The sequence below is a fragment of the Apodemus sylvaticus genome, chromosome 1 (assembly GCF_947179515.1).
Source record: "Apodemus sylvaticus chromosome 1, mApoSyl1.1, whole genome shotgun sequence".
Classification (NCBI taxonomy): Eukaryota; Metazoa; Chordata; class Mammalia; order Rodentia; family Muridae; genus Apodemus; species Apodemus sylvaticus.
In genome coordinates, this window is record NC_067472.1 from 39,115,537 (window position 1) to 39,134,563 (window position 19,027).

A 19,027-nucleotide genomic window follows, 5' to 3' on the forward strand; every position below is an offset into this window, starting at 1 on the left:
TCTTTTTTTCAGCAGATAGCAATTAGCTCAGAGACCCACAACTGGCCAAGGTACAATAAATGAGAAACTGTGGCATGCCTAGTCCTAAATGAAACAGCTGTATCACCAGTACTCCTTCCCAAGGATCAGGGCCTTTTCTCTCCCAATATGAAAAATAAAATCATGATCAAAATTTTGTATTTCTAATGTTATGCATCTTAACATTAGAAAATGTTAATCCTTACAAAATTAAATAAAATTAAATCCTTGCAAAAATGAAATAAGCTTCAGCCCCCACAGACCCTGGATCTGGAGAAGAAAACATTTTGGAAGAGATAGATGTGGATGACCTGTGCAGCTGTTTGGCAGAAACAGCTAGGAAGCTAACACCATCGCAGGAGAAAAGAAAGGGCAGAAATTTCTGATGTGGCTTCCAAAAGATCTCGGTTCCCAAGAAAGTTTCCATGGCATTAAAATAACCACAGTACCAAGAAACTAAAGGAGAGCTATCCATATAGCATATGGTTTAATGATCCTAATTCTTACAATCTTACCCAGGCAAGCACTTACAAATGTATACAAAGCTGAGCATAATCCTAACCAAAAGTCTGAGGCCATCTGCGAGTTTAAGGCCAGCCAAGTCTATATAGTAAGTCTTTGCCTCAGAAACATTTTTTTAAATCTCTTAAAGGGACATTCATGTATGGTTTCTGAAATGAAAAACTGAAAGCAATCTATAAACCAAAGCAGTAAATGAATAAAGTGTGGTACACTCAGAAAAGCTAACAAGAAACCAGGCTTGTATTTGTCAACCTTGGCATTTCTCAAAACCATTACTGCTGTTATTATTTTGCTACAAGGGATTGCTTTCGGGGTTTTGTACATGCTAGGCAAGAGTTCTAGCACTGAATAACAGCCCCAGTTCCTAAAAATGATTTTGTAAATTAAAATTTAAATTGAGTAGCTATTGGTACTGGATGTTTATATTTGTATAATATAAAATAAAAAATATCATTTGTATAAGTTATATAATAAGTTCATATTCATACTACTACTACATAATTTCTGTAGATAAAATGGATATAAATACTAAAATGGCCTGGAAAAATGGAACAAGTATGTAAGAATAGTTAACTCCAAACCAGGCTTGGCATTTGTGCCTGTAATACAAGGACCCAGTATGCTGAAACAGGAAGATCTTATACAATCAATCAGGACTACCACAGTGCATGTGATGCCACCATGAGCCACATATTGAGTTTCCAACTAGCCTGGACTTCAACATGAATCCCTTTTCCAAGACAAAAACAAACAAACAAACATAAAAAAAACCCAAAACAAAACAAAATGAGGAGTTAGGGTGCTTGGTACACAAGTATGAAGACTGGAGTTTGGATTCCCAGAATTCAAGTAAATACCAGTCAGGCATGGTATCTGCTGTCATTGTGGCAATTGGGAGGCAGAGGCAGGAGATCCCTGGCACAGGCTGCCTACACAGTCAGTCAGTGAGCTCAGGGTTCAATTAAGATATTCTGCCTCAGTAAAGCAGAGAGCTATCCAGGAAGACACCTGGAATCAACTCCAAGTCTCCATGTGCACATATACATATGTGTATTGGCACACATGTGTATATATACAAACACTGTGAACATGTGTACCGTCACAAGAAACATTTCACATGGGGGTGGGAGGAGAAAAACCAATAAACTCTGATGTAAAGGATATAGGAACAAGACAGAAGGGGGAAGATCAAGTGCATATTAAGTTTACCTATATTGTTGTCCTGCTTAAGAGGAGTATTCAGGATTCAGTTAATTTTTCAAAAGAAGATAACAGGAAAAAAACTGAAAAAAAAAGCCAAACTGTTAAAAAGATTGATTATAGTAATATGGATTATTGGGGTATTGGTTTCTGCTTTCAGCATCTATATTTTCAATTTTCCCAAAAAACAAAATTTTAATTATAAAAAGAAATGCCTGGCTAATGATGAATGGGGGGTGGGGTGGGGCTGAAGAGATGGCTCAGCAGTGAAGAGCAACGGTTCAGTTGCTCTTCCAGAGGTCCTACGTTCAATTCCCAGTAACCAAATAGTGTCTTACAACCATTAGTAGTGGAATCTGATTCCCTTTTCTGGTATGCATGCAACAGAGCACTCACATACATAAAATAAATAAATCTTAAGAAAAAGCAAAAGCCAGGCAGTGGTGGTACATGCCTGTAATCCCAGCCCTTGGGAGGCAGAGGCAGAAGGATTTCTTAGTTCAAGACCAGCCTGGTCTACAGAGTGAGTTCCAGGACAGCCAGGGCTACACAGAGAAACCCTGTCTCAACCCCCACCCCACTAAAAAAAAAAAGTAAAAAGAAAGTTATGGAAATATGACTCCAAGCCAGGAGCTAAGGAAGAGCTGAGTAGAACTCTAGCTTGTTAGACTTTAGGGACTGATATGAATGGATTCACAGATTTTAGTTGTTTGCTTTTATAGTATTTCTACGATTTTATTGCCAACTCTCTTTCCTTTGGGAAGATATAGGGTTTGTGGTGTTTTGAATATGTTTGGCCAGGGAGAGCCACTACTAGGAGTTGTGGCTTTGTTGGCGTAGGTGTGGCCTTGTTTGAAGGAAGTGTTTCACTGTGGAGCTGGGTTTTCAGACCCTCCTCCGAGCTGCTAGTGAGACAGTCTGTTCCTGGCTTCCTTTGGATGAAGCTGTAGAATTCTCAGCTCCACCAGCACCATGTCTGCTTGCTTCTTGCTATGCTTCCTGTAAGCCAGCCCCAATTAAATGTTGTCCTTTGTAAGAGATGCCTTGGTCATGGTGTCTCTTCACAGCAATGGAAACCCTAAGACAAGATTCTATGCTCTTGTCCAGGCAGAAGATTTTCAGTTGAATTGGTTTTTTGTTGTTGTTGTTGTTGTTGTTTGGTTTTTTTGTTTTTTTGTTTTTTTGTTTTTTTGTTTTTTTGGTTTTTTTGTTTTTTGAGATAGGGTTTCTTTGTGTAGCCCTGGCTGTCCTGGAACTTACTCTGTAGACCAGGATGGCCTCAAACTCAGAAATCCACCTGCCTCTGCCTCCCAAGTGCTGGCTGGGGTTAAAGGCATGCACCACTAGATTTTCAGTTGAATTTTCAAAGTCTGTTGAATTTTCAAAGTCTGCCAAAGGGACTATCCACAGCTCTGCTAGGGATCGGTCTGGGGCTGCTATGTATTCAAATGCTAAATTCTGCAACCCAAAATCTGGCTTCCCCAAGATAAGCAAATTCCCACATACACCAGCCTTTGTTATATAAACCTGGTTTTATATAGCAATTATTGGTTAAATAAAACTGGCGACAGCCAATTACTGGGGAGAATAGAAAGACAGGGTTTGAGTTACAGGTTTGGGAGAAAGGGAGGGAGAGAGAAGGGGCTCAGAGGAGGAAGAAAAGAGAAGAGGTCTCTGTTAGACATGATGGACCTGGAATGCATGCCTGTGTAAAATGCTCCCCCAAGACAGACTGCTGGAGCAGAAATAACCTAGGAAAATCCAAACTGCAAGTATTTGGGGAGTACATTTGGGAAAGTAGCCAGTCTAGCCATTAGAAAAGTAGATGCAGGGGTAACTCCCCAGTAATTGTGCTAGAGCTGATTTTAAAAATCCATAGGACTTTTGCCTTGATTATTAGGGGACTAACTGGGTCATATTAATAACTAATAGAGTCTATTAAATTCCATTTACACAGCTTTTCAGCCCTTCTCTCATGATCCCTCTAAGACTGAAAGTCACTTTCTGATCTTATGTTCTTGATAATGTAAAGGTCCTTTTATCTATAGACTTGTAATACATCAAAGGATTACTCAAAACTTTATATTAATTTCTAAGAAATGTTTAACCTTTCAGCTAGCATTTATAAAAAAAAATAAACATTTTATAAAGAGGCTGTTGAGACGCTCACCCAGCATGTAGAAATGAAATATAGAAAAGTGTTTCAAATAGTAACTGGTATGGTTTAAGTATTGTTACTATTAACTACTGTGATCAATTCTATAGATATTACTACAAGTGCCATCACTAATAACACTATAGTAGAAATATGCACATTTTGATAGTTTTAAACTTCTGTGTGTGAGTAAAACTTTTTTTTTTTTTAATGAAAATCACTAGAGTTTAAGCGACTCCATTTCTGTGTAGTTTAAGTTCCCTGTGGTAAGGGGCTGGGTCCCTCCAGGAATGCTCATTCTTACCTAGATCTTTCTCATCTGTTGGTTCTTTGTCTTCATTGATTAGAAAACACATGTGTGGTTCTTGGTGTGGGGGAAAAGATGCTCCTGGATGCTCAGGCCTTGGGTATTCCCAATTGACCTCTTCCTTCCCTCCTACGCCCTGGAAGGCTCACTTCTCTATGACTTCCCTAAAAGTAAAAGTGTTATCCCCATCCACTTGTCATTTAAACTAAGGAGATTAATCCTAAGTGTCCTCATTAGCAGACAGATAACAAACTGTCTTAGAACTGATCTCAGCAGAGTGTGATCCAAGCATCTCCTACCTCGTGGCCATTGTGGTACCATTTGCAAGGTGCAGCCAAGAAGAAAACACAGAAGTGGTGTCTATGTCTGAATGTCTGTGACTTAAAATTTCTATTGAAATTTAACTTTCAGGACAATGTTATTTTGAGACAGGGATGTTGGGACATATTAGGCCCTTTGGGTGCATCCTTCTGAGTGGGATTAAGTGCCCTCACACGGGGCCAACAAGACCAGTGTTCTTCCTTTATCTTTGGGAAGGAATGACTCATGGGAAGTAGGTCCTCATCAGACACCTGATCTTTTAATGCCTTCCTTTCAGGCTTCTCAGTTTTCACAACTTTGAGAAATAAAATTCAACTGTTTAGAAAGAATTGGCATCTTGTTATGAGGTGGGCTAAAACAATGAAATTCTGAAAATGAAACATTTCTAATTCTTGACTGTAACTATGCCTGCTAACTGTTTTGGTTTTGCACAATTAGAAAGCTGGTCCCTGGACACACAATCCTTGGTAGAGAACTGCAGTCTTTTTATCATATTTCTATGCGAACAGAGGGAGAGGAGTAATGTTAGCTTGTGACTTACCTTAACTCATGGAGTTGTTTGAGAGTTGGCTCTCTCCTTCCACTGTAGATGCTAGGGACAGAAATCAGATCGCCAGGCTTTTAAAGCAAGGGGTTTTACTTGAGGAACATGCAAAGATTTTGCTCTTGTGACTTATTGATCATTAGCATAAAATTCCATGTATGTGAGAATATTTCTGAGCATATTTCCAGCCTCCTCCACATTACTTCTTTCAGTGTCATTTCTGGGTGTCTGTGTGGGGTGTGATAGTGCACTTGGGGAGATAGTTGCCTGGGGAGACCAGAAGGGAGGGAGTGAATCCCTTACAGCTGGAGTTACAGGCAGTTCTGAGCTCTTGAAATGGATGTTGGGAACCAAATCCCCATCATCTGCAAGAGCAGTTTACACTCTTGACTATGGAGCCTCCTCTCCAGTATTCAAAATAATTCTTTTGTTTGCTTTGTTTGGGGATTTTTGGGAGTTGTTTGTTTTTTTAATGCTTTTTTTGTTTTTGTTTCATTTTTTCTTTCAGTTTTTTTTTTTTTTTTTGAGTCAGGGTTTCTCTGTGTAGCCCAGGCTGTCCTGAAACTCACTCTGTAGACCAGGCTGGCCTTGAACTCAGAAATCCACCTGCCTCTGCCTCCCAAGTGCTGGGATTACAGGTTTGTGCCACCACTGCCCAGCTAATGCCTCTTTAAAAAACAAAACAACAACAAAAAAAACCAAAAAACAAACTTTTGTATTAAATCTTTGTATCCCAATCTCACTCATCTTCCTGTCCCTTTGTATCTATCCTCCACCCTTGCAACCTTCTGCCCAAAAGAAAATAAGATAGAATTAAAAAAAAAATCGTGCAATAGAAGCTATTGTCCATAAATCTTTACTTGCAAACATCCATAGCAATGAGTCACTGGTCTGGTTGGACGCCTCTGGCTTCTGCTACACTATCAATACTGGAAAATCACCAGGACTTCTCTCAGATAGCTTGTTTTGTTTTGCATCATGGAGACCTTGCAGCTTTGGATCTGCAGGACTGGCCCTTTATGCACTCCAGTAGTTCAGAGATGGGATAGATGTTGGGATAACTCAAAGCCCTCGATCTGGGCCTGATTAATAGCTCGGTTGGCAAGCCTGACAGCTCTTTCAGGCCTGCACCACCAGGGCAAGCTCTACAGCACTGCCCTGCAAGGTGCAGGGCCAGCTCATCTTCCCCATGCCACCAGGGTCTGTCCTACTGTGCTGCCTAGTTGAGGTACAGGGCCAGCTCTCTTGAGAGCCGAAGTTGTCCCGAGTAGGGTGGGTGAGGCCTGGTCTCCAGTTCTTATGACCTTGGGGCCAGCACAGTGCCTCAGGCAGCAGTTCAGACCATGGACATCTGCATGGACTTTGGCGGTAACACAGACCCAGACATGCCTCCCCATCAAGCAGCAACATGAGCTTAATGTCCCATGGCCTCAGGCAGTAGCACAGGCCACTCAGATCTGCATGTACCCCATCACCAGCATTACTCTCAGACATCCATATGGTCTCTGGTGGCAGCCCAGACCATAGACATCTACCTAGTGTTTGGTACTGTGTTTATGATTGGATTTTTTTTATTGCATGTGTATGGTGTTGTGTGAGTGAAAGCACACGTGTAAAGGTCAGAGGACAGCTCTTGGGAGTTGGTTCTCTCTTTCCACCGTGGGATCCCAGATTGCAGCAGGTACGTGGATGTACTTCACCATCTTGCTGGTCCAACCTTATCCTTTCTCCAGGATGGTATCTGTTAGGTCTCAGGCAGTTCCTATATCTAGGTGAGCTCAACCTGGACTATAGAAGGACTCCTGGCAGTTAGATAAAAGCCAGCATTCCTCTGGAACCAGAGAGATGACTTTCTATCCCCCAAAGGAATCATTTCCCTTGCCACTGGCCAAAGGAACATAAGGCTCCACTGACAAGCACCTGTGGTGGTATGTCACACTCCATGCTCAGGTCCCCCATCCCCACTCACAGATGCTCATTAGGCATTTCCCAACCCCCACAGGAACTAACATCTTGGCCTCTCTTATCTCTTACTCAGTCTCTTTAAAACCCTCATTCTCCCCTACCTGCTTTCCTGGAGAGACAGTCTTGGCAGTTTGGAATAAGCTTTTCCCTTCCAACCACTGAGCAGCCATTTTGGTAGTTTCTTTCCTGTGCTCTCATATACAGTGGTAACCATGACTAGCCAGTTAAAACCTATGGCATGACTGTCTTTCTGGAGTCATCCAAATGTGGGGATTTGTTCCCAACTTTTAAGTTTGGAAACATAATTTTCACAGCATTCTAAAAGTCTCATCTAGGCATGAAACAGTAAAGCTGGTCCCCTTAACTCTTAACTTTAATGGTGAAGCTCTTAAGTCCCGCCATTGCAGGTAATATTCTTATTTGCCCATAGAATAGATTCCCTCATCACTAATTACTTGTTCAGAATTTCACTCTCCTCTCCTTCCTCCTTCTCCTTGATAGAATTTGTGATCCTCCTGGCCAAGTACCCTGAGTGTTGAGACTGCAGGCATATACCACCACACTTCCCTTTAAGTTCTTGAAGCCAAGACTAGACCAGCTATGTGTACAAGTACTAATGGCATGGTATCCTGAGCACTGGGTTTTTTTGTTTCTTCCTGTTAGTTGAATATTTTACAATTTATTCCTTCATTTACACACACACACACACACACACATATGGCACCCATAACAAGTTTAAATGCTTTCTACAATGGTTGTTTTCTTTCATTATAACTTTTAGTGAGAGGATTCCATTTGTATGAGAAGCAGGGACCTGCAGAAAGGAGTGTTGGTCTAGTGGTCAGGAAAGGCCTCTACTGTGCGGGCGTTCTAACTGGCCTCCCCAGGTCTACATTTGACACCTTTCAATCAGTTTTCCACACAGCAAGCAGAATGACTGAAAAACTTTAATTAGATCACAGGTTTCTCCTCATTTCCCCCTTATGCTTGTCTCTGGCTGGTTATTACGGGTTGGGTGAACGTTGTCTATGGGCCTTAGTGGCATCATCTTTGAAAGGGCTAATGAGATGAATGTGGGCACAGGGAGGTAGAGCTATTTCTAAAGAAGCTTGCTTATTCTCACTCAAGGATTTCTAGAAACCACAGGAGAATTTAAGCAAGGAATTAAAAAAAAAAAAAAAAAAAAACAACCCTGAAGGGACCCCTATGGAAGAGTTAAATGGAGGATTGAAGAAACTGAGGGGAATGGCAACCCCACAGGAAGACCAGCAATATCAACTAACCTGAACTCCTAGGAGCTCCCAGAGACTAAGCCACCAAACAAAGACCATACATGGACTGGTCCAAGGCCACTAGCACATATGTAGCAGAGGACTGCCTTGTCTAGCCTCAGTGGGAGAGGGCGTGCCTAGTTCTGTAGAGACTAGATGCCCCAGGGAGCGGGGATAACAAGGGGGAGGAACCCTCTCAGAGGCAAAGGGGAGGAGTGATGGGGAGAAAGAACTCTGTGAGGGGGGACTGAGAGGGGGGGGCAACATTTGGTATATAAATAAATGAAATAATTGATTAATTAAAAAGGAAGAAAGAAAGAAGAGAAAAAGAAAGGAAAAGAAGAGAAAAAAGAAACCCTTAAGGGGGAGGCCATCTGGTGGCTGCGCTGGAACCTCTGTACTAAGGAAGAAGTAGTAAGAGTTCAAGACCAGCCTGGGCTCTATAGTGAGTAGTAGTCCATCCAGAGCTATATAAAGAGTATGTCTCAAACAAACAAATAAACAAACACACACAAATAAATGTGCTGGGGGCTAGCATGATGGCCCAGTGGTTAAAAGTACTGACTGCTCTTCCCGAGGACCCGGGTTCCACTGTCTGTAACTCCAAGATCTGGCACCCTCATAGAGACATACATTCAGGCAAAACATCAATGCATATAAAATAAAAATAAGTAAATTATACAATAAAAGGACAAAGAAGTATGAGTGGGAAAGTAATAAATACACTTCACAATTTTGATAGCATCAGATGATTGTTAGTGCCATGTTTCCAACAACAGGCACAGAGTCAACAGGCATCTTTTATATTCTTTGGAGTTCATTTGAGCACCAGGGAAGGAAACTGCAATGTAGAACATGAGCCTGGGGTTCTGGGAGACAGTCGCAAACTAGCAAGCAACCCAAGCACGGGAGATGCCGAGACGGGTTTCCAAATAGTAAATGCAATTCACATCTTGCGCTAAAGTTAAAAGTCTCCAAGAAGAAAATCCCGACGCGTATGGAAATCGTCCTCGAGTCACATTCCCTTCGAGTCGCACCTCCGAGGCTAACTCCGCGAGTTGGTCGGGGCGTGGCCTCGTTTTTGCGGGGCGGAACTGCGCAGGCGCGTCGGGGCGGCGGGGCGGGGTCAGGCGGGGTCAGTTAGCGCGGGAGCCCGGCGCGGAGGCTCCTGGGCTGCGGCTCGCCGGGAACGGAAGCCGCTGCGGGACGCGGAGGAAGCCAGGATGGCGTCTCCGAGCGGGAAGGCTGCTGTCCCCAACCCCCAGGTTCCCAAGAGGCCTCTCCCGAGAGATGCTTCCTCCGATGTCCCGAACAAGAGAAAGAATTCGAACCCGACGTCGACGCTGCCGCGGCCGTCCGGGCCCTTCGTCGAGGGCTCAATCGTCCGCATCGCCATGGAGAACTTCTTGTGAGTGGCGGCAGGCCGCGCCTGGGCGGGAGCAAGCGGCCCGCAGGCCCGGGGCGGTGGGGTGTGCCCGGCGGTGAGGAACCTGTGCCAGGCTAACCCTGAGGCTTTCCTGTGCCAGGCTAACCCTGAGGCTTTCCCTGCCTAGGCCGTGGAGACTGGTCGAGTTGGCCGTAGTAGACGTGTGGCCTGGTGTTTTTTATCCACCCAGTGGTTTTGGAAGGCATCGGCCGCAGTCAGTAGATATACTAAGGGGCCGGGTCTCTAGTCTGCGAATCTTGATCTACCAGCGACCTGTGCACTTCACAAAATTCGATAGGTAACAGTTACAGTGGAGTGGCAAATTTTGAAAAGTGTACAGGTTTTCCGGGTGGGTAGATGACATGGTAATGATTGCTGATTGGAGATTAGAGTGTACCAGAGAAATTAAATCATGTTCCCAGTTTTTGTACCTCCTTGCAGATTACTGAACCTTCCGATCCTCCTTACTTCCTTGTCCCCACCCCAACTAGTTGAGTAGATTCTAAATGTTACTAAAAATATCATCTGTTTGGCGCCTTAGAGTTATTCTTTCAAGGTATTTTTCTTAAATGTAGGCTCGAATAAGTTATAGAATCGTAATAACAATACCATTATTTTTCAAGCACTTATGTATCAGGGGTACGTTTGTTTTATTTACACATCACAGTGTTTCTACCTGTCTTTGTTGATGATATAAACTCATAGCTAATTAGTTTTTGCTGGGATCTGTATAGATTCTAATAGCCGAATTGCTAATTTGAATCTAGATCAGGAAAGGTAAATGTACTCAGCATGAGGTTATCTGCTGTAACTTATCTACCCGGGATTCTATGGGAGGCAGACTGAAAAAGGCTGTCTATCCACAACTATCAGAGCTCTGAGAAGATACTAAAATCGAAAAGATGGGAAGATGGTTACACAAAGAAGGAACTGCCTGAAAGCCAGTCTATAATGTTTAATGAGTGACCTAACGTATAAAGTAAGAACTTATGTGGCTGGAGGTTGGAAGCTATTGTTCTAGCATCATCCTGCAGGCACCTGGGGAATGATTTTTGAAAGGATGCCAGAGAGCAAGCAAGAATATTTAAAGTAAGAAAGCAGGAATACTGGGCTGAAAGGTTATTTGATAACATCTGCCTATGGCTTGTGAGGCCTGGGGGTGGGGGTAAGGAGAGTGTCCTAGTTCTTCCTGAGCCTGGCTCTGGCTAACTGGTCAGGTATTTTTCAAGAGAGAGGCGTGGGTGGAGAATAAATAATGAGTGTAGTTGAGTACCTCTGTCTTGAACTTCCCTGTGGGATAACTAAGAGAAATGTTGTATTTATGGAATTTCTAAAGGCCTCGAGGGAAAAGGGTAAGTCACAGACTCCGGAGTCATAATGTAGAGGTGGTTATTGATGTTACAGAAGCCTTTGAAAGTACAAAAAGGAAAATATAAATTGGAGAAATTAAAAAGGCTTTATTGTAAGACTGAGAGAAGATGAGCCCAGCGATCTATCTGTGCGGGAAGGTAAGAATCGCGGGAGACAAGACTTCAGAGAAACTTGGTTAAAATAATACTTAAAATATCAGCTCCATTGAACTGGTAATGAGACTGAAGCCTCCTACATTGAGCAGTTGGAAAAATGTTTTCCCTTTGATAAAGTAGTACAAAAGAAAACTTTTTTAGACCGAGGAAGAATAAGGAAGAAAAGCTTAGACCAAAACAGTAAAAAAGAAAAAGTAGATGGCAAATGCAGACTTGGGTATGGTTTTGTTTATTTTAATAAAATAAGATTTTAGATTTGGGGAGTATATGTGGGTTTTCTAGAGGAACAGAACATATAGAATGCATCTATATCCATATATAGAAAAGCCATTTACTAGAATGACTTATGCAGGCTTTGGTTCAGCTAGTTCAACAAAGGCTACCTACCACTGACAGTGGCTCTAAGAATCCTGTAGTTATTCTGTCCATGACACTGGATGTCTCCGCTGGTCTTCAGAATCCCAGGGAATAGCTCGGATGCCAGTGAAGGAGTGGACTTGTCGGTGAGAGCAAGAGTGGGAGCAGGCAGGCAGAGAGCAAGCTGCCTTCTGTGTCCTTTCTATGGGCTGCCTACAGAAGGTGTGGCCCAGATTGAAGGTGGATCTTCGCACCTCAGAAGATCTGAATTAAAAGTGGATCTTCCCACTTCAAATAATTTAAGAAAAATCCCCCACAGATGTACCCAGCTGCTTGGGTTTTAATTAATTCTGGATGTAGTCAAGTTGACAACCAAGTTGTCACAGAGTGAGGCTGAGAGAAGTGAGTACCAAGTAAGTAGGGAGGCTAGGCTTAGAGAATTCAAATGGACTAGAGATAGGGCAGGGGGTTGCTATGAGTGAATTAAGTCAGATGGGGTTGAGAGTGGAGAGAGAGTTCTATGCTAAAGGAAGCACAGATTAGTCAAGAAACTGGAAGAAATATATAATAGAATTTCGAATTTTGAGTAGAAATAGAAAAAGAAGATAGGGAAAAGTTGAACTAGGGCTAAGTTACAAAGCCCTTTAAGGTGTGTGTGTGTGTGTGTGTGTGTGTGTGTGTGTGTGTATGCACACATGCATGCACATACACATATAACCAGGAGCAGGCATCATATTGCTTAGGGCTCCAGTTACAAGTGGTTGTGAGCTGTACTACATTGGTGCTGGGAACCAAACTTGAAGCCTCTAGAAGAGGATAATAAAGCTCTCTTCGGTGGATCCATCTCTCCAGCCCCACCTCTTTTATTAAACAAGTGATACTGGATTTGCCATGTGTATCAGTGTAGTTCTTTGTCACATGTATACTGTTGTTACCACTTGGCTTGTTGAAGTTTTAAGTGTTAAAGTTGGTATGCTTTGTTAAATTATTTATATATTTAGCATGTTAATAGCATTCTGCCATTTATACTTAGAGATTAGTTAGGTATACCTAAGCACTAAAAACCTAGAGAAGGAATATTATTTATGGATTCCAATTAAGGATTTTGAAAGGCAAGCTAGAGAAATGTCTAGGCTATAGCTTGCTTCATACCTTGCCGAAGCTGCCTTGATAAATAATGATATTTAAACACAAATTAAAAATAAGTAATAAAGACAGACATCTTGCTCCTTCAATCCTTGTACTTACTAAACAGAGATGGGCAGATCTCTGCATTCAAGGCCAGCTTGGTCTACAGAGTAAGTTTCCAGGATAGCCAGGGCTATACAGAGAAGCCTTGTCTTGAAAAACATGAATAAATAAGTAAATTAAAAAATAAAATTAATCTTAAAAAAATAAGTAGAAGAAAAATTAAGAGCTCACAGAAGCAGCAAATTTAGAAGCAGATATATAAAACTTATAGGTACTGAATATAAATTAAATGTTTAATTGGTGTAACTATGGAATAACTGTGCAGGGAGGGAGGTCATTCTGGATGCCATGGTGTGTATAAGGATTACCGACCTCCCTGCTTATGGATCCTTCTTCCAGGGAAACAGGGATTATTACAACATAAACTGTCGTGGATTCTTGGACTCTTCTTGCAGCATTAAAAGAAATGAAGGCCCTTTTCAAAAAATGTTTTAATTGATGATAAAATGAAGCTATTGATTTAGTGATTATTTTGTTATTTGAATAACTGTTCGTTTGCTTTAAATACTAAAATATGAGAAGTAACTACTGTTTTACTTCAAGGAAAATATGAAAATGGAAGACATTAGGAAAGAAGCCATGGCTTCTTGTACAAATTTGTTTTTAAATTATTTTATGAAAATAGAGGTAAAAATAAGTGCAATAGTTTTGATAAGTCTCCACAAAGAGGATAAATGGCTTCAAACTTGGGTTGTGTGTTGCTTGACAGGAACTCACTATGTAGCTCTGACTGGCCCCAAACTTGCAGGTTTATTTTAGCCAGGTTTTTAAAACCCTCCCTGAATGCTAGAATTAAAGACATATGCTACCATGCTGAGCCCCAGTGCTCTTATTTTACATCTGCATTGTTACTTTTTCCTATGATAGAGTTTTCCCTCTATAAGTTGATTATTTCAAATTTAAAATGTTAAAGATAGAGCTAGGTGGTAAAGCACTTACCCAGCATGTAAAAGGCCCTGGCTTGATTCTTCAGTGCTTCATCCCCCTAAATATATGAATAACATTACATTCATAACGTTAGCTGGCTGTTAAATGAATTATAAAAGGGTTGTGAACAGTGATAATGCAGAACAACAAAAAGATGCATTTACAAAGAAAAGGTTTCTCTCTTACTTCTGTTTAATGATTTTGCGTCTTTATAATTCAGAACATATGATATCTGTGAAGTGTCTCCTGGTCCCCATCTGAATATGATAATTGGAGCCAATGGGACAGGGAAGTCAAGCATAGTGTGCGCCATTTGCCTCGGACTAGCAGGAAAACCTGCTTTCATGGGACGTGCGGATAAGGTGAGCTAACATAATGTCCTCTTCGGTTTTTGGAATTTCAAGACAGGGTTTCTCTTTGTAGCAGCTCTGACTGTCCTGGAACTAGCTCCATAGACCAGGTTGGTCTCAAGCTCAAAGATCTGCCTGCCTCTGCCTCCTGAATGCTGGGATTAAAGGCATGTACCACCATGCCTGGCTTACTTAAATTACATAATTTTTAAGAAAATTCAGAATCATTTGTTTCTAGAAACATGGTTACTTTTACATTTTATGTTCTTAAGTATACCAAACGAGCTTTCTTTTACCTAGAACTTCTAGAAGAACATTAATAGTCTCAGGAGAAAGTTCTGGTTACTTTTATTTATTTATTTCTTTTTATTCGATATATTCTTTATTTACATTTCAAATGGTTTCACTTTTCCTGGATCTCCCCTCCCCCGAAAGTCCCATAAGCCCTTTTCCCTCCCCCTGTTCCCCAATCAACCCCTTCCTGCTTCCCTGTCTTGGTATTCCCCTACAATGATGCCCCAAGCCTTTCGAGGACCAGGAGCCATTCCTTCCTTCCTTCCTTCTTGGGCATCATTTGATATGTGAATTGTGTCTTCGGTATTCCAAGCTTCTGGGCTAATATCCGCTTATCAGTGAGAGCATACCATGTGTGTTCTTTCGTGATGGGGTCACTTCACTCAGGATGACATTCTCCAGTTCCACCCACTTGCCTAAGAATTTCATGAATTCATTGTTTTTAGTAGCTGAGTAGTATTCCATAGTGTAAAATACCACATTTTTTGTATCCATTCCTCCATTGAGGGACATCTGGATTTTTTTCAGCTTCTGGTTTTTATAAATATGGCTGCTACGAACGTAGTGGAGCATATATCCTTATTACATGCTGGGGAATCCTCTGGGTATATGCCCAGGAGTGGTATAGCAGGGTCCTCCTATAGTATTATGCCCAGTTTTCTGAGGAACTGCCAGACTGATTTCCAGAGTGGTTGTACCAGCTTGCAACCCCACCAGCAGTGGAGGAGTGTTCCTCTTTCTCCACATCCTCACCAGCACCTGTTTTCTCCTGAGCTTTCGATCTTAGCTATTTTGACTGGTATGAGGTGAAATCTCAGGGTTTTGATTTGCATTTCCCTGATGACTAAGGATGTTGAACATTTCTTTAGGTGTTTCTTAGCCATTCTATATTCCTCAGGTGAAAATTCTTTGTTTAGCTCTGTACCCCATTTTTTAATAGGGTTATTTGGCTCTCTGGAGTCTATCTTCTTGAGTTCTTTTTATATCTGTCAGATGTAGGGTTGGTAAACATCTTTTCCCAATTTGTTGGTTACTGTTTTGTCCTTTTGACAGTGTCCTTTACCTTACAGAAGCTTTGTAATTTTATGAGGTCCCATTTGTCAATTTTTGATCTTAGAGCATAAGCTGTTGGTGTTCTGTTCAGGAACTTTCCCCCTGTGCCCATGTGCTCAAGGCTCTTCCTCAGTTTCTTTTCTATTAGTTTCAGTGTGTCTGGTTTTATGTGGAGGTCATTGATCCACTTGGACTTGAGCTTAGTACAAGGAGATAAGAATGGATCGATTTGCATTCTTCTGCATGCTGATCTCCAGTTGAACCAGCACCATGTGTTGAAAAGGCTCTCTTTTTTTCCTCTGGATGGTTATAGCTCCTTTATCAAAGATCAAGTGACCATAAATAGGTGTTTGGGTTCATTTCTGGGTCTTTAATTCTATTCCATTGATCTACCTGCCTGTCACTGTACCAATACCACGCAGTTTTTAACACTATTGCTCTGTAGAACTGCTTGAGGTCGAGGATACTGATTCCCCCAGAAGTTCTTTTACTGTTGAGAACAGTTTTAGTTATCCTGGGCTTTTTGTTATTCCAAATGAATTTGAGAATTGCTCTTTTTAACTCTTTGAAAAATTGAGTTGGGATTTTGATGGGGATTGCATTAAATCTTTCTTTGAGAAAATCAACAAGATAGATAAACCTTTAGCCAGACTAACCAGAGGGCACAGAGACAGTATCCAAATTAACAAAATCCAAAACGAAAAGGGAGAAATAACAGAAACTGAGAAAATTCAAAAAAATTATCATATCCTACTACAAAAGCCTATATTCAACACAAGTGGAAAATCTGGATGAAATGGACAATTTCCTAGACCGATACCAACTACCAACGTTTAATCAGGATCAAATAGACCATCTAAACAGTCCCATAGTCCCTAAAGAAATAGAAGTGGTCATTGACGGTCTCCCAACCAAAAAAGCACAGGACCAGATGGCTTTAGTGCAGAATTCTGTCAGACCTTCGAAGAAGACCTAACATCAATACTTTTCAAACTATTCCACAAAATAGAAACAGAAGGAATCCTACCCAATTCGTTCTATGAAGCCACTATTTTGCTGATACCAAAACCATACAAAGATCCAGCAAGGAAAGACAACTTTAGACCAAATGAATATCAATGCAAAAATACTCAATAAAATTCGTGCCAACCGAATCCAAGAACACATCAAAATGATCATTCACTAGGATCAAGTAGGCTTCATCCCAGAGATGCAGGAATGGTACAGTATATGGAAATCCATCAATGTAATCCACTACATAAGCAAACTCAAAGGAAAAAAACACATGGTCATTTCATTAGATTTTGAAAAAGCATTTGATAAAATTCAGCATCCTTTCATGTTAAAGGTCTTGGAAAGAACAGGAATTCAAGGCCCATACCTAAACATAATAAAAGCAATATACAGCAAACCAGGTAGCCAACATCAAACTAAATGGAGAGAAACTTGAAGCAATCCTACTAAAATCAGGGACCAGGCAAGGCTGCCCTCTCTCTTCATATTTATTCAATATAATACTTGAAGTTCTAGCTAGAGCAATTGGATAACAAAAAGAGGTCAAAGGGATATAAATTGGAAAGGAAGAAGTCAAATTATCACTATTTGCAGATGATATGATAGTATACTTAAGTGACCCAAAAAACACCAGAGAACTCCTACAGCTGATAAACAACTTCAGCAAAGTGGCTAGATATAAAATCAACTCAAGCAAATCAGTAGCCTTTCTATACTCAAAGGATAAACAGGCTGAGAAAGAAATTAGGGAAATGACACCCTTCACAATAGCTACAAACAATATGAAGTATCTTGGTGTGGCTCTAACCAATCAAGTGAAAGATCTGTATGACAGGAACGTCAAGTCTTTGAATTAAGAAATCCAAGAAGACCTCAGAAGATGGAAATGATCCAAGATCTTCCATGCTCTTGGATTGGTAGGATTAATATAGTAAAAATGGCCATCTTGCCAAAAGCAATCTACAGATTCAATGCAATCCCCATCAAAATCCCAACTCAATTCTTCTCTGGTTACCTTTAATATTGCTCTAAGACAAAAAAGTGATAACAGCAATCAGAAACAAAGAAAGATTATTCACTAATAAAGAATTTTCCAATAATCCTGATGCTTAATAGGGAAATCTGTTGGGTTGTTAGATACCAGTTTAGATAAAACTTAGTTGATTGTCTCCATGAACAAAATGATGTAGTAAAAAGTACAGCCGTTTTTATTTTGTTTTGGGTTTGTTTTCTTTTGTTTTGTTTTTTTAAAGAGTTTGCTTGTCTGTCTGTGTATCTGTGTAGGCTGGAAAAAGGTGTCATATCTGCTGGAGCTAGAGTTAGAGTTGTGAGCCATGCATTTATTGTGGGTGCTGGGAACCAGATTCTGGCCCTCTGTAGCAGTGCAGAGTGCTTCTAACCACTCTCTATCCCCAGATTTAACAATAAGAATGCAGGTGTAAGTTACCTAGGAGTAAACTAACAAAGATGTAATAGTTATATACAAAAATTATTAAAATTGTATCTTAAAAGTGTGAGGGCAAGTGAGATAGTTCACTGAGTAAAAACACTTGCTACCAAGAGGACAACTGAGTTCCGTCCCTGAATCCCGCTGGTTGGGAGGAGAGATCTGATACACGGGATATGACATGTGTTCTGCCTGCAGATAAATATAATTTTAAAAACTTAAGTAAAAAGTATTTTGGTAAAGCTTGAAGTGAACTGCTGAGAACACTGCAAAATGTAGTGTTCTGCACAGTGTCATGTACAGTTGGAGCTGTACATACACAATGTAATATAATGCTACTGAATCGAACCAATACTCCCCAAAATTATAGATAAGTACATTTAAAATGCATATTTTAAAAACAAGCTATACCAGAGATATTTGTGGGCTAGAAAAGATACTTTGCTGTTAATAAATTAGCCTTGTGACCTTTAACTGTAGTCTGGACACCAAACTTTGATTTAGAAGATAAGGAGGTTGAAATAGTTAATTTGCAAAGGCTAGCTTAGATTTTTCTATATCCTTTGTCAAGCCATGAGTTCAGTCCCTCCTCAGTGGTCTCTTGAGTTATAGTCTTTAATTCTGTGCAGTTAGAATGGCTTGTGCTGTAGTGGTTTTTACCAGCCTTGCAGTTTTAATTTTAAACTACATTTCTTTTTGGACTGGTAGGGATCTTAAGGGAGGCCCTGGAGTTCAGTGGTTCCTAAATACAGATTCTTGGCCTTCTGTATCTACAGATTTAATATTTAAGTGAGATCTAAGTTCTCGCAAGAATACTTTATTTCTATTTAAATGTAAGTATAAAATGTTATTGTAAGTACAACCTAAATCATCTGTATGGATACTTTATATTTATATAAAATATTTTAATTGTTGCAAGACAATCTGCTCTTTCAGAAAAGATGTCTTTCTGTAAGTAAACAATGTTAAGTGACCTTGCAAGTCAAAAGTCAAATAACCTGTGCATGTGTAACATGTTGTTATTGGAACCTATAGTAGAGATTAAAGATAGTACTCTCAGGTTATAAAATACCCCCCCC

At 40.7% G+C, this 19,027-nt stretch overlaps 1 protein-coding gene across 1 annotated transcript in view; it reads left to right on the forward strand.

The window, feature by feature from the left end:
• Positions 1-9,426: 9,426 nt before the first annotated feature.
• Smc5 (structural maintenance of chromosomes 5) overlaps positions 9,427-19,027 on the forward strand; it is a 63,538-nt gene continuing 53,937 nt past the window's right edge. Inside the window, 2 exon segments of the mRNA XM_052188277.1 lie at positions 9,427-9,711; positions 14,011-14,152. Of these exon segments, the coding sequence (XP_052044237.1) occupies positions 9,527-9,711; positions 14,011-14,152 (327 nt within the window). The 5' untranslated portion in view covers positions 9,427-9,526.